We start from the raw sequence: 25567 nt of genomic DNA on the forward strand, positions 1-25567 counted from the left end.
GTTTACAGCTGTATCTAAGCCTCTTGAGTAAGACAGACCACTCAGTGTCTGTATCTAATCCTTACTGGTGTGATACTGTCTGCTGAGCCACTGTATCTAAACCTCACAGGTGTGATACCCTCTTCTAGTAACACTGTATCTAATCCTCACAGGTGTGATCCACTCTTCTAGTAACACTGTATCTAATCCTCACAGGTGTGATACCCTCTTCTAGTAACAATGTATCTAATCCTCACAGGTGTGATCCACTCTTCTAGTAACACTGTATCTAATCCTCACAGGTGGGATCCCCTCTTGTAGTGACACTGTATCTAATCCTCACAGATGGGATCCCCTCTTGTAGTCACACTGTATCTAATCCTCACAGGTGGGATCCACCCTTCTAGTAACACTGTATCTAATCCTCACAGGTAGGATCCCCTCTTGTAGTCACACTGTATCTAATCCTCACAGGTGAGATCCCCTATTGTAGTCACACTGTATCTAATCCTCACAGGTGAGATACCCTCTTGTAGTCACACTGTATCTAATCCTCACAGGTGGGATCTCCTCTTGTAGTCACACTGTATCTAATCCTCACAGGTGGGATCCCCTCTTGTAGTCACACTGTATCTAATCCTCACAGGTGGGATCCCCTCTTGTAGTCACACTGTATCTAATCCTCACAGGTGGGATCCCCTCTTGTAGTCACACTGTATCTAATCCTCACAGGTGTGATCCCCTCTTGTAGTCACACTGTATCTAATCCTCACAGGTGGGATCCCCTCTTGTAGTCACACTGTATCTAATCCTCACAGGTGGGATCCCCTCTTGTAGTCACACTGTATCTAATCCTCACAGGTGGGATCCCCTCTTGTAGTCACACTGTATCTAATCCTCACAGGTGGGATCCCCTCTTGTAGTCACACTGTATCTAATCCTCACAGGTGAGATCCCCTCTTGTAGTCACACTGTATCTAATCCTCACAGGTGGGATCCCCTCTTGTAGTCACACTGTATCTAATCCTCACAGGTGGGATCCCCTCTTGTAGTCACACTGTATCTAATCCTCACAGGTGAGATCCCCTCTTGTAGTCACACTGTATCTAATCCTCACATGTGGTCACACTGTATCTAATCCTCACATGTGGTCACACTGTATCTAATCCTCACAGGTGAGATCCCCTCTTGTAGTCACACTGTATCTAATCCTCACAGGTGGGATCCCCTCTTGTAGTGACACTGTATCTAATCCTCACAGGTGGGATCCCCTCTTGTAGTCACACTGTATCTAATCCTCACAGGTGGGATCCACCCTTCTAGTAACACTGTATCTAATCCTCACAGGTAGGGTGGGATCCACCCTTCTAGTAACACTGTATCTAATCCTCACAGGTAGGATCCCCTCTTGTAGTCACACTGTATCTAATCCTCACAGGTGAGATCCCCTATTGTAGTCACACTGTATCTAATCCTCACAGGTGAGATACCCTCTTGTAGTCACACTGTATCTAATCCTCACAGGTGGGATCTCCTCTTGTAGTCACACTGTATCTAATCCTCACAGGTGGGATCCCCTCTTGTAGTCACACTGTATCTAATCCTCACAGGTGGGATCCCCTCTTGTAGTCACACTGTATCTAATCCTCACAGGTGGGATCCCCTCTTGTAGTCACACTGTATCTAATCCTCACAGGTGTGATCCCCTCTTGTAGTCACACTGTATCTAATCCTCACAGGTGGGATCCCCTCTTGTAGTCACACTGTATCTAATCCTCACAGGTGGGATCCCCTCTTGTAGTCACACTGTATCTAATCCTCACAGGTGGGATCCCCTCTTGTAGTCACACTGTATCTAATCCTCACAGGTGGGATCCCCTCTTGTAGTCACACTGTATCTAATCCTCACAGGTGAGATCCCCTCTTGTAGTCACACTGTATCTAATCCTCACAGGTGGGATCCCCTCTTGTAGTCACACTGTATCTAATCCTCACAGGTGGGATCCCCTCTTGTAGTCACACTGTATCTAATCCTCACAGGTGAGATCCCCTCTTGTAGTCACACTGTATCTAATCCTCACATGTGTTCACACTGTATCTAATCCTCACATGTGGTCACACTGTATCTAATCCTCACAGGTGAGATCCCCTCTTGTAGTCACACTGTATCTAATCCTCACAGGTGGGATCCCCTCTTGTAGTCACACTGTATCTAATCCTCACAGGTGAGATCCCCTCTTGTAGTCACACTGTATCTAATCCTCACAGGTGAGATCCCCTCTTGTAGTCACACTGTATCTAATCCTCCCATGTGGTCACACTGTATCTAATCCTCCCATGTGGTCACACTGTATCTAATCATCACACTGTATCTAATCCTCACATGTGGTCACACTGCATACACTGTATCCCGGTGCAGTGTACAGTAGGATACAATGTATCTAATCCTCTCAGGAGTGGTCACACTGTATCCCGGCGCAGTGTACAGGACGATACAATGTGTGTGGAATGCGGGGACAGCACCGGGAGAGGGAGGGCGGGACCGGCTGTCACCCCCGGGCACTCACCGAGCAGGAAGTGACAGCACAGGGAAGAGAGTGTAAGAGAGTGCTGGAGGAAGTCACCACAGAGAGAAGAGTGTGAGAGGAGACACCCTCAGAGCGAGAGGGGGAGGAGAGACCCTCAGAGTGAGAAGAGAGACCCTCAGAGTTAGAGGAGAGACCCTCAGAGTGAGAAGAGACACCCTCAGAGTGAGAAGAGACACCCTCAGAGTGAGAAGAGACACCCTCAGAGTGAGAGGAGAGACCCTCAGAGTGAGAAGAGACACCCTCAGAGTGAGAGGAGAGACCCTCAGAGCGAGAGGGGGAGGAGAGACCCTCAGAGTTAGAGGAGAGACCCTCAGAGTGAGAAGAGACACCCTCAGAGTGAGAAGAGACACCCTCAGAGCGAGAGGGGGAGGAGAGACCCTCAGAGTGAAAAGAGACACCCTCAGAGTGAAAGGTGAGAGTGCAGAGTCAGTTATGTAAGGAGAGAGACCTCTGGAACAGACTCCATAAGAAGCCACAACCATGGAGAGACAGCTGCTCCGACCAGAAGAGACCGCACCCTGTACATAGTGACCACCAGAGGACAGAAGAGACTGCACCCCACAGGTGACTGCTATACCATCCCACACCTCTATACCTGCTCCCCCCGCACCCCTATACCTGCTCCCCCCCGCACCCCTATACCTGCTCCCCCCGCACCTCTATACCTGCTCCCCCCGCACCCCTATACCTGCTCCCCCCGCACCTCTATACCTGCTCCCCCCGCACCCCTATACCTGCTCCCCCCGCACCTCTATACCTGCTCCCCCCGCACCTCTATACCTGCTCCCCCCGCACCTCTATACCTGCTCCCCCCGCACCTCTATACCTGCTCCCCCCCGCACCCCTATACCTGCTCCCCCCCGCACCTCTATACCTGCTCCCCCCCGCACCCCTATACCTGCTCCCCCCGCACCCCTATACCTGCTCCCCCCGCACCTCTATACCTGCTCCCCCCCGCACCTCTATACCTGCTCCCCACCGCACCCCTATACCTGCTCCCCACCGCACCCCTATACCTGCTCCCCACCGCACCCCTATACCTGCTCCCCACCGCACCCCTATACCTGCTCCCCCCGCACCTCTATACCTACTCCCCCCGCACCTCTATACCTGCTCCCCCCGCACCTCTATACCTGCTCCCCCCCGCACCCCTATACCTGCTCCCCCCCGCACCCCTATACCTGCTCCCCCCGCACCTCTATACCTACTCCCCCCGCACCTCTATACCTGCTCCCCCCGCACCTCTATACCTGCTCCCCCCCGCACCTCTATACCTGCTCCCCCCGCACCTCTATACCTGCTCCCCCCCGCACCCCTATACCTGCTCCCCCCGCACCCCTATACCTGCTCCCCCCCGCACCCCTATACCTGCTCCCCCCCGCACCTCTATACCTGCTCCCCCCCGCACCCCTATACCTGCTCCCCACCGCACCCCTATACCTGCTCCCCCCCGCACCCCTATACCTGCTCCCCCCCGCACCCCTATACCTGCTCCCCCCCGCACCCCTATACCTGCTCCCCCCCGCACCCCTATACCTGCTCCCCCCCGCACCCCTATACCTGCTCCCCCCCGCACCCCTATACCTGCTCCCCCCCGCACCTCTATACCTGCTCCCCTCCGCACCCCTATACCTGCTCCCCCCGCACCCCTATACCTGCTCCCCCCGCACCCCTATACCTGCTCCCCCCGCACCCCTATACCTGCTCCCCCCCGCACCTCTATACCTGCTCCCCCCTCGCACCTCTATACCTGCTCCCCCCGCACCTCTATACCTGCTCCCCCCTCGCACCTCTATACCTGCTCCCCCCCGCACCTCTATACCTGCTCCCCCCCGCACCTCTATACCTGCTCCCCCCCGCACCTCTATACCTGCTCCCCCCCGCACCTCTATACCTGCTTCCCCCCGCACCTCTATACCTGCTCCCCCCCGCACCTCTATACCTGCTCCCCCCGCACCCCTATACCTGCTCCCCCCGCACCCCTATACCTGCTCCCCCCGCACCCCTATACCTGCTCCCCCCGCACCCCTATACCTGCTCCCCCCGCACCCCTATACCTGCTCCCCCCGCACCCCTATACCTGCTCCCCCCGCACCCCTATACCTGCTCCCCCCGCACCCCTATACCTGCTCCCCCCCTGCACCTCTATACCTGCTCCCCCCCCGCACCTCTATACCTGCTCCCCTCCGCACCTCTATACCTGCTCCCCCCGCACCTCTATACCTGCTCCCCCCCGCACCCCTATACCTGCTCCCCCCCGCACCCCTATACCTGCTCCCCCCCGCACCCCTATACCTGCTCCCCACCGCACCTCTATACCTGCTCCCCCCCGCACCTCTATACCTGCTCCCCCCCCGCACCCCTATCCCTGCTCCCCCCCCGCACCCCTATCCCTGCTCCCCCCCCGCACCCCTATACCTGCTCCCCCCCCGCACCCCTATACCTGCTCCCCACCGCACCTCTATACCTGCTCCCCCCGCACCCCTATACCTGCTCCCCCCCCCGCACCCCTATACCTGCTCCCCCCCCGCACCCCTATACCTGCTCCCCCCCGCACCCCTATACCTGCTCCCCCCGCACCCCTATACCTGCTCCCCCCGCACCCCTATACCTGCTCCCCCCCGCACCCCTATACCTGCTCCCCCCCGCACCCCTATACCTGCTCCCCCCCCCGCACCCCTATACCTGCTCCCCCCCCCGCACCCCTATACCTGCTCCCCCCCCGCACCCCTATACCTGCTCCCCCCCCGCACCCCTATATCTGCTCCCCCCCGCACCTCTATACCTGCTCCCCCCGCACCCCTATACCTGCTCCCCCGGCACCCCTATACCTGCTCCCCCCCGCACCTCTATACCTGCTCCCCCCCGCACCCCTATACCTGCTCCCCCCCGCACCCCTATACCTGCTCCCCCCCGCACCCCTATACCTGCTCCCCCCCGCACCCCTATACCTGCTCCCCCCCGCACCCCTATACCTGCTCCCCCCGCACCCCTATACCTGCTCCCCCCCGCACCCCTATACCTGCTCCCCCCCTGCACCCCTATACCTATATGTATTGGGGGGCACATGTATTGGGGGGGGAAATATGGGACATGTATTGGGGGGCACATGTATCGACATATATTAAGGGGGGCAAATGTATCGGACATGTATTAGGGGGTCACATGTATCGGACATGTATTGGGGGGTCACATGTATGGGGGGAAATGTATCGGACATGTATTAAGGGGGGCACATGTATCGGACATGTATTAGGGGGCACATGTATCGACATGTATTAAGGGGGGCACATGTATCGGACAAGTATTAAGGGGGGCACATGTATCGGACATGTATTAGGGGGGCACATGTATGGGACATGTATTGGGGGACACATGTATGGGACATGTATTGGGGGGCACATGTATGGGACATGTATTGGGGGCTCATGTATGGGACATGTATTGGGGGGCACATGTATGGGACATGTATTAGGGGGGCTCATGTATGGGACATGTATTGGGGGGCACATGTATGGGACATGTATTGGGGGGCACATGTATGGGACATGTATTGGGGGGCACATGTATTGGGGTGCACATGTATCGGACATGTATTGGGGGGCACATGTATGGGACATGTATTGGGGGGCACATGTATTGGGGGGCACATGTATCGGACATGTATTGGGGGGCACATGTATCGGACATGTATTGGGGGGGCACATGTATCGGACATGTATTGGGGGGGCACATGTATGGGACATGTGTTGGGGGCACATGTATCGGACATGTATTGGGGGGGCACATGTATCGGACATGTATTGGGGGGCACATGTATCGGACATGTATTGGGGGGGCACATGTATCGGACATGTATTGGGGGGGCACATGTATCGGACATGTATTGGGGGGGCACATGTATGGAACATGTGTTGGGGGGCACATGTATGGGACATGTATTGGGGGCACATGTAGTGGGCATGTATTCGGGGGCACATGTATCGGACATGTATTGGGGGGTACATGTAGTGGGCATGTATTGGGGGGTACATGTAGTGGACATGTATTGGGGGGTACATGTAGTGGACATGAATTGGGGGGGCACATGTACCCCAGTTGCCTTCTCCAGCCTGTATCAGGGTCCTCTTATATTCTTTCTACTCCTTGTGTCTCCTGCAGTGCGGCGTCTTATCATGTCCTTGTGTCTCCTGCAGTGCGGTGTCTTATCATGTCCTTGTCTCTCCTGCAGTGCGGCGTCTTATCATGTCCTTGTGTCTCCTGCAGCGCGGTGTCTTATCATGTCCTTGTCTCTCGTGCAGTGCGTTGTCTTATCATGTCCTTGTCTTATCATGTCCTTGTGTCTCGTGCAGTGCGGTGTCTTATCATGTCCTTGTCTCTCCTGCAGTGCAGGGTCTTATCATGTCCTTGTCTCTCGTGCAGTGCGGTGTCTTATCATGTCCTTGTCTCTCGTGCAGTGCGGTGTCATATCATATCCATTTCTCTCCTGCAGTGTGGTGTCTTATCATGTCCTTGTCTCTCCTGCAGTGCGGTGTCTTATCATGTCCTTGTGTCTCCTGCAGTGCGGTGTCTTATCATGTCCTTGTCTCTCCTGCAGTGCTGTGTCTTATCATGTCCTTGTCTCTCCTGCAGTGTGGTGTCTTATCATGTCCTTGTGTCTCGTGCAGTGCGGTGTCTTATCATGTCCTTGTCTTTCCTGCAGTGCGGTGTCTTATCATGTCCTTGTCTCTCGTGCAGTGCGGTGTCTTATCATGTCCTTGTCTCTCCTGCAGTGTGGTGTCTTATCATATCCATTTCTCTCCTGCAGTGTGGTGTCTTATCATGTCCTTGTCTCTCCTGCAGTGTGGTGTCTTATCATGTCCTTGTCTCTCCTGCAGTGCGGTGTCTTATCATGTCCTTGTGTCTCCTGCAGTGCGGTGTCTTATCATGTCCTTGTCTCTCCTGCAGTGCTGTGTCTTATCATGTCCTTGTCTCTCCTGCAGTGTGGTGTCTTATCATGTCCTTGTCTCTCCTGCAGTGTGGTGTCTTATCATGTCCTTGTGTCTCGTGCAGTGCGGTGTCTTATCATGTCCTTGTCTCTCGTGCAGTGCGGTGTCTTATCATGTCCTTGTGTCTCCTGCAGTGCGGTGTCTTATCATGTCCTTGTGTCTCCTGCAGTGCGGTGTCTTATCATGTCCTTTTCTCTCGTGCAGTGCGGTGCCTTATCATGTTCTTGTCTCTCCTGCAGTGCGGTGTCTTATCATGTCCTTTTCTCTCGTGCAGTGCGGTGCCTTATCATGTTCTTGTCTCTCCTGCAGAGCAGTGTCTTATCATGTCCTTGTGTCTCTCCTGCAGAGCAGTGTCTTATCATGTCCTTGTGTCTCTCCTGCAGTGTGGTGTCTTATCATGTCCTTGTGTCTCTCGTGCAGCGCGGTGTCTTATCATGTCCTTTTCTCTCGTGCAGTGCGGTGTCTTATCATGTCCTTTTCTCTCGTGCAGTGCGGTGCCTTATCATGTTCTTGTCTCTCCTGCAGTGCGGTGTCTTATCATTTCCTTGTCTCTCCTGCAGTGCGGTGTCTTATCATGTCCTTGTCTTTCCTGCAGTGCGGTGTCTTATCATGTCCTTTTCTCTTGTGCAGTGCAGTGTCTTATCATGTCCTTGTCTCTCCTGCAGTGCGGTGTCTTATCATGTCCTTTTCTCTCGTGCAGTGCGGTGTGTTATCATGTCCTTTTCTCTCCTGCAGTGCGGTGTCTTATCATGTCCTTGTCTCTCCTGCAGTGCGGTGTCTTATCATTTCCTTGTCTCTCCTGCAGTGTGGTGTCTTATCATGTCCTTGTGTCTCGTGCAGTGCAGGGTCTTATCATGTCCTTGTGTCTCCTGCAGTGCGGTGTCTTATCATGTCCTTGTCTTTCCTGCAGTGCAGTGTCTTATCATGTCCTTTTCTCTCCTGCAGTGAGGTGTCTTATCATGTCCTTGTGTCTCGTGCAGTGCAGGGTCTTATCATGTCCTTGTCTCTCCTGCAGTGCGGTGTCTTATCATGTCCTTGTGTGTCGTGCAGTTCGGTGTCTTATCATTTCCTTGTCTCTCCTGCCGTGCGGTGTCTTATCATGTCCTTGTCTTTCCTGCAGTGTGGTGTCCTATCATGTCCTTGTCTTTCCTGCAGTGCGGTGTCTTATCATGTCCTTGTCTTATCATGTCCTTGTGTCTCCTGCAGTGCTGTGTCTTATCATGTCCTTGTCTCTCCTGCAGTGTGGTGTCTTATCATGTCCTTGTGTCTCGTGCAGTGCAGGGTCTTATCATGTCTTGTCTCTCCTGCAGTGCGGTGTCTTATCATGTCCTTGTCTCTCCTGCAGTGTGGTGTCTTATCATGTCCTTGTCTCTCCTGCAGTGCGGTGTCTTATCATGTCCTTGTCTCTCCTGCAGTGCGGTGTCTTATCATGTCCTTGTCTCTCGTGCAGTGTGGTGTCTTATCATGTCCTTGTCTTTCCTGCAGTGCGGTGTCTTATCATGTCCTTGTCTCTCCTGCAGTGCGGTGTCTTATCATGTCCTTGTCTCTCCTGCAATGTGGTGTCTTATCATGTCCTTGTCTCTCGTGCAGTGCGGTGTCTTATCATGTCCTTGTCTCTCCTGCAGTGCGGTGTCTTATCATGTCCTTTTCTCTCCTGCAGTGCGGTGTCTTATCATGTCCTTGTGTCTCTCCTGCAGTGCGGTGTCTTATCATGTCCTTGTGTCTCCTGCAGTGCGGTGTCTTATCATGTCCTTGTGTCTCGTGCAGTGCAGGGTCTTATCATGTCCTTGTCTCTCCTGCAGTGCGGTGTCTTATCATGTCCTTGTCTCTCGTGCAGTGCGGTGTCTTATCATGTCCTTGTCTCTCCTGCAGTGCGGTGTCTTATCATGTCCTTGTCTCTCCTGCAGTGCGGTGTCTTATCATTTCCTTGTCTCTCGTGCAGTGCGGTGTCTTATCATGTCCTTGTCTCTCCTGCAGTGCGGTGACTTATCATGTCCTTGTCTCTCGTGCAGTGCGGTGTCTTATCATGTCCTTGTCTCTCCTGCAGTGCGGTGTCTTATCATGTCCTTGTCTCTCCTGCAGTGCGGTGTCTTATCATGTCCTTGTGTCTCGTGCAGGGCGGTGTCTTATCATGTCCTTGTGTCTCGTGCAGTGCGGTGTCTTATCATGTCCTTGTCTTTCCTGCAGTGCGGTGTCTTATCATGTCCTTGTCTCTCGTGCAGTGCAGGGTCTTATCATGTCTTGTCTCTCCTGCAGTGCGGTGTCTTATCATGTCCTTGTCTCTCCTGCAGTGCGGTGTCTTATCATGTCCTTGTCTCTCGTGCAGTGCGGTGTCTTATCATGTCCTTGTCTTTCCTGCAGTGCGGTGTCTTATCATGTCCTTTTCTCTCGTGCAGTGCGGTGTCTTATCATGTCCTTGTCTCTCCTGCAGTGCCGTGTCTTATCATGTCCTTTTCTCTCCTGCAGTGCGGTGTCTTATCATGTCCTTGTGTCTCGTGCAGTGCGGTGTCTTATCATGTCCTTGTCTCTCCTGCAGTGCGGTGTCTTATCATGTCCTTTTCTCTTGTGCAGTGCGCTGTCTTATCATGTCCTGGTCTTTCGTGCAGTGCGGTGTCTTATCATGTCCTTGTCTCTCGTGCAGTGCGTTGTCTTATCATGTCCTTTTCTCTCGTGCAGTGCGGTGTGTTATCATGTCCTTTTCTCTCCTGCAGTGCGGTGTCTTATCATGTCCTTTTCTCTCGTGCAGTGTGGTGTCTTATCATGTCCTTTTCTCTCGTGCAGTGCGGTGCCTTATCATGTTCTTGTCTCTCCTGCAGTGCGGTGTCTTATAATTTCCTTGTCTCTCCTGCAGTGCGGTGTCTTATCATGTCCTTGTCTTTCCTGCAGTGCGGTGTCTTATCATGTCCTTTTCTCTCGTGCAGTGCGGTGTCTTATCATGTCCTTGTCTCTCCTGCAGTGCGGTGTCTTATCATGTCCTTTTCTCTCCTGCAGTGCGGTGTCTTATCATGTCCTTTTCTCTTGTGCAGTGCGGTGTCTTATCATGTCCTGGTCTTTCGTGCAGTGCGGTGTCTTATCATGTCCTTGTCTCTCGTGCAGTGCGTTGTCTTATCATGTCCTTGTCTCTCGTGCAGTGCGTTGTCTTATCATGTCCTTTTCTCTCGTGCAGTGCGGTGTGTTATCATGTCCTTTTCTCTCCTGCAGTGCGGTGTCTTATCATGTCCTTTTCTCTCGTGCAGTGCGGTGTCTTATCATGTCCTTTTCTCTCGTGCAGTGCGGTGCCTTATCATGTTCTTGTCTCTCCTGCAGTGCGGTGTCTTATCATTTCCTTGTCTCTCCTGCAGTGCGGTGTCTTATCATGTCCTTGTCTTTCCTGCAGTGCGGTGTCTTATCATGTCCTTTTCTCTCGTGCAGTGCGGTGTCTTATCATGTCCTTGTCTCTCCTGCAGTGCGGTGTCTTATCATGTCCTTTTCTCTCCTGCAGTGCGGTGTCTTATCATGTCCTTGTGTCTCGTGCAGTGCGGTGTCTTATCATGTCCTTGTCTCTCCTGCAGTGCGGTGTCTTATCATGTCCTTTTCTCTTGTGCAGTGCGCTGTCTTATCATGTCCTGGTCTTTCGTGCAGTGCGGTGTCTTATCATGTCCTTGTCTCTCGTGCAGTGCGTTGTCTTATCATGTCCTTTTCTCTCGTGCAGTGCGGTGTGTTATCATGTCCTTTTCTCTCGTGCAGTGCGGTGTCTTATCATGTCCTTTTCTCTCGTGCAGTGCGGTGCCTTATCATGTTCTTGTCTCTCCTGCAGTGCGGTGTCTTATCATTTCCTTGTCTCTCCTGCAGTGCGGTGTCTTATCATGTCCTTGTCTTTCCTGCAGTGCGGTGTCTTATCATGTCCTTTTCTCTCGTGCAGTGCGGTGTCTTATCATGTCCTTGTCTCTCCTGCAGTGCGGTGTCTTATCATGTCCTTTTCTCTCCTGCAGTGCGGTGTCTTATCATGTCCTTTTCTCTTGTGCAGTGCGGTGTCTTATCATGTCCTGGTCTTTCGTGCAGTGCGGTGTCTTATCATGTCCTTGTCTCTCGTGCAGTGCGCTGTCTTATCATGTCCTTTTCTCTCGTGCAGTGCGGTGTGTTATCATGTCCTTTTCTCTCCTGCAGTGCGGTGTCTTATCATGTCCTTGTGTCTCGTGCAGTGCGGTGTCTTATCATGTCCTTTTCTCTCCTGCAGTGCGGTGTCTTATCATGTCCTTGTGTCTCGTGCAGTGCGGTGTCTTATCATGTCCTTTTCTCTCGTGCAGTGTGGTGTCTTATCATGTCCTTGTCTTTCCTGCAGTGCGGTGTCTTATCATGTCCTGGTCTTTCGTGCAGTGCGGTGTCTTATCATGTCCTTGTCTCTCCTGCAGTGCGGTGTCTTATCATGTCCTTTTCTCTCGTGCAGTGTGGTGTCTTATCATGTCCTTGTCTTTCCTGCAGTGCGGTGTCTTATCATGTCCTTGTCTCTCCTGCAGTGCGGTGTCTTATCATGTCCTTGTCTTTCCTGCAGTGCGGTGTCTTATCATGTCCTTGTCTCTCCTGCAGGTCTGTCTCCTCGCTGCCTCTTCCTGTTCCGGCCTCCATTATGTTCCCCGTTCCCTTGGTGAGATGACGCTCTGTCAGCTGCGGGGTCGGCCCTTCTACTGTCGAGAATGGGCCCTGCAGAGGCTGCAGCACTGCCTGGAGGGACTGTGCGGAGCGCGGGCCCCGGGAATTCTTATTACTGGGGCCCCTGGTTCAGGGAAGACGGCCCTGTGTACAGAGATCCTGTGGCCGACCTCCGAGGCAGGGAGGAACTCCAGACTCAGCTCCCGGGTGCTGGCGTACCACTTCTGTCAGGCGCATGCGCACAGCAGCCTCGACCCGCAAAACTTCATCCGGAGCCTGGCGCAGCAGCTGCAGAACAGCCCCCTGATCAGCGCATACAAGGGAGTGTCTGACAGCGCCACCTGCAGGGGGGATCTACATGAAATATTCAAGAGGTGAGCAGTGTACATGTTTTGTGTCATATGATCAGTAGGTGAGATGCTCTGCAGGGTTAGGGGTCACTCTCTGTTTCACCTTCTTCAGGGTGGTCTTGACCCCGCTGGCGGAGCTGCCGCCGCCCTCGCAGAACCTCTTGCTCCTCGTGGACTCGGTGGATGAGATTTGCTGCTGTTGTCGATCTGATGAATTTTCGGGGGATTCGGACTGCACCATTGCCGAGCTGCTGGCCGCCCACTATGAGCTGCTCCCCCCTTGGCTGCTGCTGGTATGCTCCATGCGGAGGCAGAACAAGGCCGTCACTAGGATGTTCACAGGTGAGGAGGCTCCGCCCACCCAAAGGCACAACGTATATACTGAGCGTAACTGTCCTGTAGATTATATCAGATTATATCTTGTCTCCTGTAGATTATATCCTGTCTCCTGTAGATTATATCAGATTATATCTTGTCTCCTGTAAGTTATATCAGATTATATCCCGTCTCCTGTAGATTATATCCTGTCTCCTGTAGATTATATCCCGTCTCCTGTAGATTATATCCTGTCTCCTGTAGATTATATCCTGTCTCCTGTAGATTATATCCTGTCTCCTGTAGATTATATCCTGTCTCCTGTAGATTATATCCCGTCTCCTGTAGATTATATCAGATTATATCCTGTCTCCTGTAGATTATATCAGATTATATCTTGTCTCCTGTAAATTATATCAGATTATATCCTGTCTCCTGTAGATTATATCAGATTATATCTTGTCTCCTGTAAGTTATATCAGATTATATCCTGTCTCCTGTAGATTATATCAGATTATATCTTGTCTCCTGTAAGTTATATCAGATTATATCCCGTCTCCTGTAGATTATATCCTGTCTCCTGTAGATTATATCCTGTCTCCTGTAGATTATATCCTGTCTCCTGTAGATTATATCCTGTCTCCTGTAGATTATATCCCGTCTCCTGTAGATTATATCCCGTCTCCTGTAGATTATATCCTGTCTCCTGTAGATTATATCCTGTCTCCTGTAGATTATATCCTGTCTCCTGTAGATTATATCCTGTCTCCTGTAGATTATATCCCGTCTCCTGTAGATTATATCAGATTATATCCTGTCTCCTGTAGATTATATCAGATTATATCCTGTCTCCTGTAGATTATATCAGATTATATCTTGTCTCCTGTAGATTATATCCTGTCTCCTGTAGATTATATCAGATTATATCCTGTCTCCTGTAGATTATATCCTGTCTCCTGTAGATTATATCAGATTATATCCTGTCTCCTGTAGATTATATCCTGTCTCCTGTAGATTATATCAGATTATATCCTATCTCCTGTAGATTATATCCCGTCTCCTGTAGATTATATCCCGTCTCCTGTAGATTATATCCCGTCTCCTGTAGATTATATCCCGTCTCCTGTAGATTATATCCTGTCTCCTGTAGATTATATCAGATTATATCCTCTCTCCTGTAGATTATATCCCGTCTCCTGTAGATTATATCAGATTATATCCTGTCTCCTGTAGATTATATCCCGTCTCCTGTAGATTATATCAGATTATATCTTGTCTCCTGTAAATTATATCAGATTATATCCCATCTCCTGTAGATTATATCCTGTCTCCTGTAGATTATATCCTGTCTCCTGTAGATTATATCCCGTCTCCTGTAGATTATATCCTGTCTCCTGTAGATTATATCCCGTCTCCTGTAGATTATATCAGATTATATCCTGTCTCCTGTAGATTATATCCTGTCTCCTGTAGATTATATCAGATTATATCCTCTCTCCTGTAGATTATATCCTGTCTCCTGTAGATTATATCCTGTCTCCTGTAGATTATATCAGATTATATCCTGTCTCCTGTAGATTATATCCCGTCTCCTGTAGATTATATCAGATTATATCCTGTCTCCTGTAGATTATATCCTGTCTCCTGTAGATTATATCAGATTATATCCTGTCTCCTGTAGATTATATCCTGTCTCCTATAGATTATATCAGATTATATCTCGTCTCCTGTAGATTATATCCTGTCTCCTGTAGATTATATCCTGTCTCCTGTAGATTATATCCTGTCTCCTGTAGATTATATCCTGTCTCCTGTAGATTATATCCTGTCTCCTGTAGATTATCTCAGATTATATCTTGTCTCCTGTAGATTATCTCAGATTATATCCTGTCTCCTGTAGATTATATCCTGTCTCCTGTAGATTATATTCTGTCTCCTGTAGATTATATCAGATTATATCCTGTCTCCTGTAGATTATATCCTGTCTCCTGTAGATTATATCCTGTCTCCTGTAGATTATCTCAGATTATATCCTGTCTCCTGTAGATTATATCAGATTATATCCTGTCTCCTGTAGATTATATCCTGTCTCCTGTAGATTATATTAGATTATATCCCGTCTCCTGTAGATTATATTAGATTATATCCTGTCTCCTGTAGATTATATCAGATTATATCCTGTCTCCTGTAGATTATATCCTGTCTCCTGTAGATTATATTAGATTATATCCTGTCTCCTGTAGATTATATCCCGTTTCCTGTAGATTATATCAGATTATATCCTGTCTCCTGTAGATTATATCCTCTCTCCTGTAGATTATATCCTGTCTCCTCTAGATTATATCCTCTCTCCTGTAGATTATATCAGATTATATCCTGTCTCCTGTAGATTATATCAGATTATATCCTGTCTCCTGTAGATTATATCCTGTCTCCTGTAGATTATATCAGATTATATCCTGTCTCCTGTAGATTATATCCTGTCTCCTGTAGATTATATCAGATTATATCCTGTCTCCTGTAGATTATATCCTGTCTCCTGTAGATTTTATCAGATTATATCCTGTCTCCTGTAGATTATATCCTGTCTCCTGTAGATTATATCCCGCCTCCTGTAGATTATATCAGATTATATCCTCTCTCCTGTAGATTATATCCCGCCTCCTGTAGATTATATCAGATTATATCCTGTCTCCTGTAGATTAAATCCTCTCTCCTTTAGTTTATGGTCATCAGATTATAATCTCCCCGGTGAGTGACTTTCCCCCTTCTGTCCCCGCAGGCTTCCGTAGACTGTGCATGGACGACCTCCGTAAGGCTCACATAGTGCGGGACGTGCAGCAATACATCCTGTGCCGCCTGGACAGTGAGTCGGCTCTGCGGCAGCACCTGACCCCAGACACGGCCGAGATGCTGAACCAGCTGCACATAAAGAGTAACGGCTGCTTCCTGTTCCTGGAGCGGGTCCTGGACGGCGTCTCCGAAGGCTCCATCCTCCTACGAGAGATCCGGCACATCCCTGGCACTCTGAATGGGCTCTACCTATGGCTGTGCCAGCGGCTTTTTTCGGGACGCCGATTCTGCCTGGTGCGGACTCTGCTGAACGTCATCTTGGCTTCTCCAGCTCCTCTGTCCCCCGCACAGCTCCATCAGGCCGTGTGGACAAAGCAGACAAACGGGTGGAGAGCAGAGGAGTTCAGCAAGATCCTGGCATCTATCTCGGTGCTGCTTCACCCTCTGGATCAGGGCGCCCAGGTGGTCCTCTTCCACCACAGCTTCTCGGAGTGGCTCCTTGACGTGAAGTACTGTACCCAGAAATACCTGTGTAATGTCACAGAGGGCCACTGCATGCTTGCCATGAACTTATCCACACGGGCACCAAGCCTGCCGCCTGCCGAGGTGGCCCAGCTGGCCAAGCATCTTCTTCTTTCGGACATTCGGGGGCTGGAGCCGTGTCACTTAGCTCTATGGCTCCTGTGGACTGGGGCCCCGGTGTCGGACTGTTTAGCCTCCAACGTCTCTTTGGAGTTGGAGATTCTGCAGTTGCTCTTGTTGGCCCGGCCTAAAGTAGACGGAGACGCCATTGTGGAGGACTCAATGGCCCTCAAGAGAACCCTGGAGCGCGGTGTCTCTCTGGAGTTCCTGCTGGAGACAGGTGGTGGACTAAATCAGAGAGACAGAGCTGGCAGGACCCTGCTCGCTGCCGGGGCCCACGCTGGTAACCTGGAGGCTGTCAAGCTAATGCTTTCCAGAGGGGCTGATCTGGAGGCCACTGATGAAGACAAGCAGACTCCTTTAGGATTGGCCGCGCACCAGGGACACTTGTCGGTGGTAGAGCTCCTTTTGGAACATGGTGCTCTGCATGACCATAGCGACAGTCGTGGTTGGACTCCTCTACGTGCTGCAGCCTGGGGGGGCCACACAGAAGTTGTAGAGACTCTGCTCGCATTTGGTGCTCACCCTGACACCTCTGGGGCGGATGGACGCACAGCACTAAGGGCAGCAGCATGGGGCGGGCAGGAGGGGCCAGTGAAGGCTTTGATAAGGGCTGGGGCAGAGATAGATCGTGCGGATGAGGAGGGCCGGACTCCTCTCATGGCTGCTGCGTACATGGGCCACGGTACGGTGGCCGAATTATTACTGGACTCGGGAGCTAACGTGAATCAATATGATGTAGATGGGCGCTCTGCCTTGGCCGTCGCCTGCCTGTGTGTGCCAACCGGGAACCAGAGACACCCACAGCTGGTATCTGTATTGTTGGATCATGGGGCAGATCCATTACTGGAAGACAAGGAAGGGTTAACACCACTACTGATTGCTGCCTACGAGGGGCAAGAAGAAGTGGCAGAGCTCCTCCTCGAAGCTGGGGCAGACCCAGACAGAGCTGGAAAGGACCAGATGACGCCACTTTTGGCAGCTGCCTCTGGTGGACATGCCGAAACAGTGAGGGTGCTACTTCTTTGGGGGGCTTCAACAGACGTCTTAGACATAGAAGGGCGGTCGGCACTTCTACTAGCAGCTGCGGCAGTCCATGGTGAGGAGGCAGTAAGAGTCTTACTACATAGGGGTCTGAATGAGAACCATCAGGACCACTTGGGGTGGACTGCCCTGCACTGGGCGGCTTGTGAAGGTCGGAGAAGTGTTTGTCGTACCCTGATAGATGGAGGAGCCAAGGTGGGCGTGAGGGACCGAGAAGGGTACACGCCATTTCTCTTGGCAGCTGAAGAAGGGCACACCGGCTGTGTAGAACTCCTGATAAACCGAGGCTCCCCCGTCAGCCAGCTTGGCAGAGATGGAATGACGGCTTTGTGCTTTGCTGCTGTCGGGGGCCACAAAGCTACGGTTGAATTACTCTTGAGAAAAAGAGCCGACCCTGATGTGAAAACCACCCAAGGAAAACCACTGCTGCACCTCCTAGCTCTGCAGGGACTAACAGACGTGGCCAAAGTCCTGCTGCAGCATGGTGCTGACCAAGAGGGCAGGGACCCAGAGGAACGCACGGCTCTGCATGCCTCCTGCTGGCAAGGGGACGTAGACATGACGCATCTTCTTCTGGAGGTCGGACACGCAAACTGCAATGCATTTGACAAGGAGAACAGGACTCCATTACACTGTGCCGCCTGGAGAGGGCAAGCCAACATCGCGCACCTTCTGATAGCAAACGGGGCATTTACTGATGCACAGTGCTCCCAGGGGGCCACCCCTCTCTGTATAGCAGCTCAGGAAGGGCACTATGAACTGGCCAGGGTACTCCTAGAGGAGGGCAATGCCAGCCCCTTTCATTCAGACCACTATGGACGAACCCCTATAAAAGTAGCAGCCAAGGGTGGGCATGAGGCCATAGTTCATCTTCTAGAATCCCACGGAGTTCCTTCTTATCAGGGACCAATGGCAAAGGTTCCAGGAAAAGAATTGACTGAGCGAGCAGGTGGTGGAGGTGACAGCTGGTCCACGCTTTCACCAGTGTCAACGGGCAGCCGCTCACTCGACAACTCCTTAAAGAGCTCAGCAGGGTCCATGCTGACGTCCTCAACCTATCATTCCCAGGCCACCGTGCCCATGGACAGCCTCACATTCACCCAACAAGTTCAGCAGCACTCACTTCCTCGCAGCCGCTCTCGACAAGCTGTGGCCCTCACCGGCCTGGTAGGTTTCCCTGCCCTCCCTGGATTGACTGGCGAAGCCATTACAACATGGAACCAAAATCCGAGTTCTCCAGACCGTGAGCTAAAGAGAAACGGGATCCTCACCAACCCCATGTATGGGAGCCCCACATATGCTCGCCCCAGGACCGGCGATGAAGCGCCCGCTATAGATAACACAAGACGCCATCCTAATAGCAAAGACTATATCCAAAGTAAAAGCAGCAGCTCAGGGTATTCCTCACATCATGCCGCCAGCGAGATCTACTGCAAAAAGGGCATCAACTCGCCAAAGAAAACCAGAAACATCAGGGATGAACCCGTGAGGTTTTCTCAGGAGCCCAGGGGCCCCAATGACTCTTCACAGAACATTCATGACCCAGTGACTTTCTCCTGTGTAGATCCAGTGGATCTCCGGAAAACAGCGTCCAACCTAGTGACCTCATCTGACCACAAAGACGACCTTGTGCCCTCTGCCAGGAGCCCAGTAGACTTTGTGTATTGTGCCCCGAAATCAGGAGACGTTGTGCGCTCCCACAGTGCAAAGGATCCTCTGAACTCTCCAACTAAGGGAGACCCGGACGGCCTCATGGGGACACCACGCTCCCCTATGATCTCCATCACCACTATGGACCCTCAGCTCCACCTCAAGCAGGCCATCAAGCTGAAGTTTGAGGGCCGCACATGTGGTTTCAACTACAGGAAGGAGACCCCACTATAAGGTATGAGCCCCCTATACCATATGCCAAGCCCCCACCCTCTTAGTTATTGTGTGTGAGAATAGATCAAGATTGACTAGATTTTTTTTTTTCATAAAGGCTGTGGACATCTTTACACTGATTTTTTTTTGTATTGAGCAGTATAGGCTATTATTAGATAATAATGTAGAGAGTAACAGGAGTAACACAGGCTGTGTATGAGTGTACAGAGAGAGGAGAGAACACACTGAATCTGCATGGAGAGGGGAGAGTAACAGGAGTAACACAGGCTGTGTTTGAGTGTACAGAGAGGAGAGAACACACTGAATCTGCATGGAGAGGGGAGAGTAACAGGAGTAACACAGGCTGTGTATGAGTGTACAGAGAGGAGAGAACACACTGAATCTGCATGGAGAGGGGAGAGTAACAGGAGTAACACAGGGTGTGTATGAGTGTACAGAGAGGAGAGAACACACTGAATCTACATGGAGAGGGGAGAGTAACAGGAGTAACAGGGGCTGTGTATGAGTATACAGAGAGAGGAGAGAACACACTGAATCTGCATGGAGAGGGGAGAGTAACAGGAGTAACACAGGGTGTGTATGAGTGTACAGAGAGAGGAGAGAACACACTGAATCTGCATGGAGAGGGGAGAGTAACAGGAGTAACACAGGCTGTTTATGAGTGTACAGAGTGAGGAGAGAACACACTGAATCTGCATGGAGAGGGGAGAGTAACAGGAGTAACACAGGGTGTGTATGAGTATACAGAGAGGAGAGAACACTCTGAATCTGTACGGAGAGGGGAGAGTAACAGGAGTAACACAGGCTGTGTTTGAGTGTACAGAGAGGAGAGAACACACTGAATCTACATGGAGAGGGGAGAGTAACAGGAGTAACACAGGGTGTGTATGAGTGTACAGAGAGGAGAGAACACACTGAATCTGTACGGAGAGAGGGGAGTAACAGGAGTAACACAGGGTGTGTATGAGTATACAGAGAGGAGAGAACACACTGAATCTGTATGGAGAGGGGAGAGTAACAGGAGTAGCACAGGCTGTGTATGAGTGTACAGAGAGATGAGAGAACACACTGAATCTGTACGGAGAGAGGGGAGAGTAACAGGAGTAACACAGGGTGTGTATGAGTATACAGAGAGGAGAGAACACACTGAATCTGTATGGAGAGGGGAGAGTAACAGGAGTAACACAGGCTGTGTATGAGTGTACAGAGAGGAGAGAACACACTGAATCTACATGGAGAGGGGAGAGTAACAGGAGTAACACAGGCTGTGTATGAGTATACAGAGAGGAGAGAACACACTGAATCTACATGGAGAGGGGAGAGTAACAGGAGTAACACAGGGTGTGTATGAGTGTACAGAGAGAGGAGAGAACACACTGAATCTACATGGAGAGGGGAGAGTAACAGGAGTAACACAGGGTGTGTATTAGTGTACAGAGAGGAGAGAACACACTGAATCTGCATGGAGAGGGGAGAGTAACAGGAGTAACACAGGCTGTGTATGAGTGTACAGAGAGGAGAGAACACACTGAATCTGCATGGAGAGGGGGGAGTAACAGGAGTAACACAGGCTGTGTATGAGTATACAGAGAGGAGAGAGAACACACTGAATCTGCATGGAGAGGGGAGAGTAACAGGAGTAACACAGGCTGTGTATGAGTGTACAGAGAGAGGAGAGAACACACTGAATCTACATGGAGAGGGGAGAGTAACAGGAGTAACACAGGCTGTGTATGAGTGTACAGAGAGAGGAGAGAACACACTGAATCTGCATGGAGAGGGGGGAGTAACAGGAGTAACACAGGCTGTGTATGAGTATACAGAGAGGAGAGAACACACTGAATCTACATGGAGAGGGGAGAGTAACAGGAGTAACACAGGCTGTGTATGAGTGTACAGAGAGGAGAGAACACACTGAATCTGCATGGAGAGGGGAGAGTAACAGGAGTAACACAGGCTGTGTATGAGTGTACAGAGAGGAGAGAGAACACACTGAATCTGCATGGAGAGGGGAGAGTAACAGGAGTAACACAGGCTGTGTATGAGTATACAGAGAGAGGAGAGAAGACACTGAATCTGCATGGAGAGGGGAGAGTAACAGGAGTAACACAGGCTGTGTATGAGTGTACAGAGAGGAGAGAACACACTGAATCTGCATGGAGAGGGGAGAGTAACAGGAGTAACACAGGCTGTGTATGAGTGTACAGAGAGAGGAGAGAACACACTGAATCTGCATGGAGAGGGGGGAGTAAAAGGAGTAACACAGGCTGTGTATGAGTGTACAGAGAGGAGAGAAGACACTGAATCTGCATGGAGAGGGGAGAGTAACAGGAGTAACACAGGCTGTGTATGAGTATACAGAGAGGAGAGAACACACTGAATCTGCATGGAGAGGGGAGAGTAACAGGAGTAACACAGGCTGTGTTTGAGTGTACAGAGAGGAGAGAACACACTGAATCTACATGGAGAGGGGAGAGTAACAGGAGTAACACAGGCTGTGTATTAGTGTACAGAGAGGAGAGAACACACTGAATCTGCATGGAGAGGGGAGAGTAACAGGAGTAACACAGGCTGTGTATGAGTGTACAGAGAGAGGAGAGAACACACTGAATCTACATGGAGAGGGGAGAGTAACAGGAGTAACACAGGCTGTGTATGAGTGTACAGAGAGGAGAGAACACACTGAATCTACATGGAGAGGGTAGAGTAACAGGAGTAACACAGGGTGTGTATGAGTGTACAGAGAGAGGAGAGAACACACTGAATCTACATGGAGAGGGGAGAGTAACAGGAGTAACACAGGCTGTGTATTAGTGTACAGAAAGGAGAGAACACACTGAATCTGCATGGAGAGGGGGGAGTAACAGGAGTAACACAGGCTGTGTATGAGTGTACAGAGAGTAGAGAACACACTGAATCTACATGGAGAGGGGAGAGTAACAGGAGTAACACAGGCTGTGTATGAGTGTACAGAGAGAGGAGAGAACACACTGAATCTGCATGGAGAGGGGAGAGTAACAGTAGTAACACAGGGTGTGTATTAGTGTACAGAAAGGAGAGAGAACACACTGAATCTGCATGGAGAGGGGAGAGTAACAGGAGTAACACAGGCTGTGTATGAGTGTACAGAGAGGAGAGAACACACTGAATCTACATGGAGAGGGGAGAGTAACAGGAGTAACACAGGCTGTGTATGAGTGTACAGAGAGAGGAGAGAAGACACTGAATCTACATGGAGAGGGGAGAGTAACAGGAGTAACACAGGCTGTGTATGAGTGTACAGAGAGGAGAGAACACACTGAATCTGCATGGAGAGGGGGGAGTAACAGGAGTAGCACAGGCTGTGTATGAGTGTACAGAGAGGAGAGAACACACTGAATCTACATGGAGAGGGGGGAGTAACAGGAGTAACACAGGCTGTGTATGAGTGTACAGAGAGGAGAGAACACACTGAATCTGCATGGAGAGGGGGGAGTAACAGGAGTAACACAGGCTGTGTATGAGTGTACAGAGAGAGGAGAGAACACACTGAATCTGCATGGAGAGGGGAGAGTAACAGGAGTAACACAGGCTGTGTATGAGTGTACAGAGAGGAGAGAACACACTGAATCTGCATGGAGAGGGGAGAGTAACAGGAGTAACACAGGCTGTGTATGAGTGTACAGAGTGAGGAGAGAACACACTGAATCTGCATGGAGAGGGGAGAGTAACAGGAGTAACACAGGCTGTGTATGAGTGTACAGAGAGGAGAGAGAACACACTGAATCTGCATGGAGAGGGGAGCAGAGAGGCCTCTAATTTACCACACACTGACCAACCTCAAATAACAGAGGCTGAGGGTTTTTCCTTGTGGCTCCTAGAGGGTTAATATCGGGCTCCATTGTGTCTGTGATTCGGCCCCTTGTATTAGTTCTCACACCCTCCATTCTCTCAGGTTTTCCTTTGTGTTTATATAGAGCTGTGGTGTCGTCCCAGGTGGATCAGGGCAGCCTCGCTCTGGGGTCCTCTACTGTTCACAGATGGTATTAGTCTACAGCAGTGTTCTCCAGACCATTTCAGGAGAGGAGTGTGCTGATCATGTGGAGGTCACAGGGTGAGAGTTATATAGAGGAGGAGCAGGGTCCACAGCAGTACAGAGTATTTCAGGAGAGGAGTGGGCTGATCATGTGGAGGTCACAGGGTGAGAGTTATACAGAGGAGGAGCAAGGTCCACAGCAGTACAGAGTATTTCAGGAGAGGAGTGTGCTGATCATGTGGAGGTCACAGGGTGAGAGTTATATAGAGGAGGAGCAGGGTCCACAGCAGTACAGAGTATTTCAGGAGAGGAGTGGGCTGATCATGTGGAGGTCACAGGGTGAGAGTTATATAGTGGAGGAGCAGGGTCCACAGCAATATAGAGTATTTCAGGAGAGGAGTGTGCTGATCATGTGGAGGTCACAGGGTGAGAGTTATATAGAGGAGGAGCAGGGTCCACAGCAATATAGAGTATTTCAGGAGAGGAGTGTGCCGATCGCGTGGAGGTCACAGGGTGAGAGTTATTTAGTGGAGGAGCAGGGTCCACAGCAGTACAGAGTATTTCAGGAGAGGAGTGGGCTGATCATGTGGAGGTCACAGGGTGAGAGTTATATAGTGGAGGAGCAGGGTCCACAGCAGTACAGAGTATTTCAGGAGAGGAGTGTGCTGATCATGTGGAGGTCACAGGGTGAGAGTTATATAGAGGAGGAGCAGGGTCCACAGCAGTACAGAGTATTTCAGGAGAGGAGTGTACTGATCATGTGGAGGTCACAGGGTGAGAGTTATATAGTGGAGGAGCAGGGTCCACAGCAGTACAGAGTATTTCAGGAGAGGAGTGTGCTGATCATGTGGAGGTCACAGGGTGAGAGTTATACAGAGGAGGAGCAAGGTCCACAGCAGTACAGAGTATTTCAGGAGAGGAGTGTGCTGATCATGTGGAGGTCACAGGGTGAGAGTTATATAGAGGAGGAGCAGGGTCCACAGCAGTATAGAGTATTTCAGGAGAGGAGTGTACTGATCATGTGGAGGTCACAGGGTGAGAGTTATACAGAGGAGGAGCAGGGTCCACAGCAGTACAGAGTATTTCAGGAGAGGAGTGTACTGATCATGTGGAGGTCATAGGGTGAGAGTTATATAGTGGAGGAGCAGGGTCCACAGCAGTACAGAGTATTTCAGGAGAGGAGTGTGCCGATCGCGTGGAGGTCACAGGGTGAGAGTTATTTAGTGGAGGAGCAGGGTCCACAGTAGTACAGAGTATTTCGGGAGAGGAGTGTGCTGATCATGTGGAGGTCACAGGGTGAGAGTTATATAGTGGAATAGCAGGATCCACAGCAGTACAGAGTATTTCAGGAGAGGAGTGTGCTGATCATTTGGAGGTCACAGGGTGAGAGTTATATAGTGGAGGAGCAGGGTCCACAGCAGTACAGAGTATTTCAGGAAAGGAGTGTGCCGATCATGTGGAGGTCACAGGGTGAGAGTTATATAGTGGAGGAGCAGGGTCCACAGCAGTACAAAGTATTTAAGGAGAGGCGTGTACTGAACATGTGGAGGTCACAGGGTGAGAGTTATATAGTAGAGGAGCAGGGTCCACAGCAGCACAGAGTATTTCAGTACATAGATTTGCCTGCATCTTACGTCGTTTTGTTATTTCTGTCCAGGAATTTGCTGATGTTTCAGGAGATCGGGCGGCAGTAGGACCCAGAAAACTCCTCATCCATCTGATTTTTTTTATACGAAGATCTTAGAGGATTTTCTGTTCTGAATACAGGAGCACCTCCCCCGCAGACCCCTGTATGAGGACCCCAGGGAATTTACCTTGTTTACATTCATCTTTATACTGAAAATTAAAATATTGTTTTTTCTCTTTTATGCAGTTTTTGTTGTAAGGAGGGAATAAGGGATGCAGGTTCTGAAAACTAAGAGATTCTGCTCCTCAGGGACGGGGTCAATGCAGCATTAACACTATTATTTGTCACCTCAAATTTCTCTTTGTTTCCTAATTTTTTTTTTGTTTTACACGGTTATGGGGGATCTGTAGATGACACGGTTATGGGGGATCTGTAGATGACACTGTTATGGGGGATCTGTAGATGACACAGTTATGGGGGATCTGTAGATGACACGGTTATGGGGGATCTGTAGATGACACTGTTGTGGGGGATCTGTAGATTACACTGTTATGGGGGCTCTGTTGGTGACACACTGTTATGGGGGATCTGTAGGTGACCCACTGTTATGGGGGATCTGTAGGTGACACACTGTTATGGGGGATCTTTAGGTGACACACTGTTATGGGGGCTCTGTTGGTGACACACTGTTATGGGGGATCTGTAGATGACAC

The 25567-nt window shown here is 50.7% G+C and overlaps 1 protein-coding gene across 1 annotated transcript; it reads left to right on the top strand.

The window, feature by feature from the left end:
• Positions 1-2963: 2963 nt before the first annotated feature.
• On the top strand, positions 2964-25070 carry LOC130312926 (ankyrin repeat domain-containing protein 50-like; the record flags this gene model as incomplete). The annotated part of the gene is given in 5 exon segments (XM_056552619.1): positions 2964-3131; positions 12122-12558; positions 12647-12876; positions 15632-19213; positions 24885-25070. Coding segments are annotated over 3 exon segments (4185 nt in total). The 3' UTR covers position 19213; positions 24885-25070.
• Positions 25071-25567: the final 497 nt, after the last annotated feature.

Source organism: Hyla sarda, unplaced genomic scaffold (assembly GCF_029499605.1).
Source record: "Hyla sarda isolate aHylSar1 unplaced genomic scaffold, aHylSar1.hap1 scaffold_174, whole genome shotgun sequence".
Classification (NCBI taxonomy): Eukaryota; Metazoa; Chordata; class Amphibia; order Anura; family Hylidae; genus Hyla; species Hyla sarda.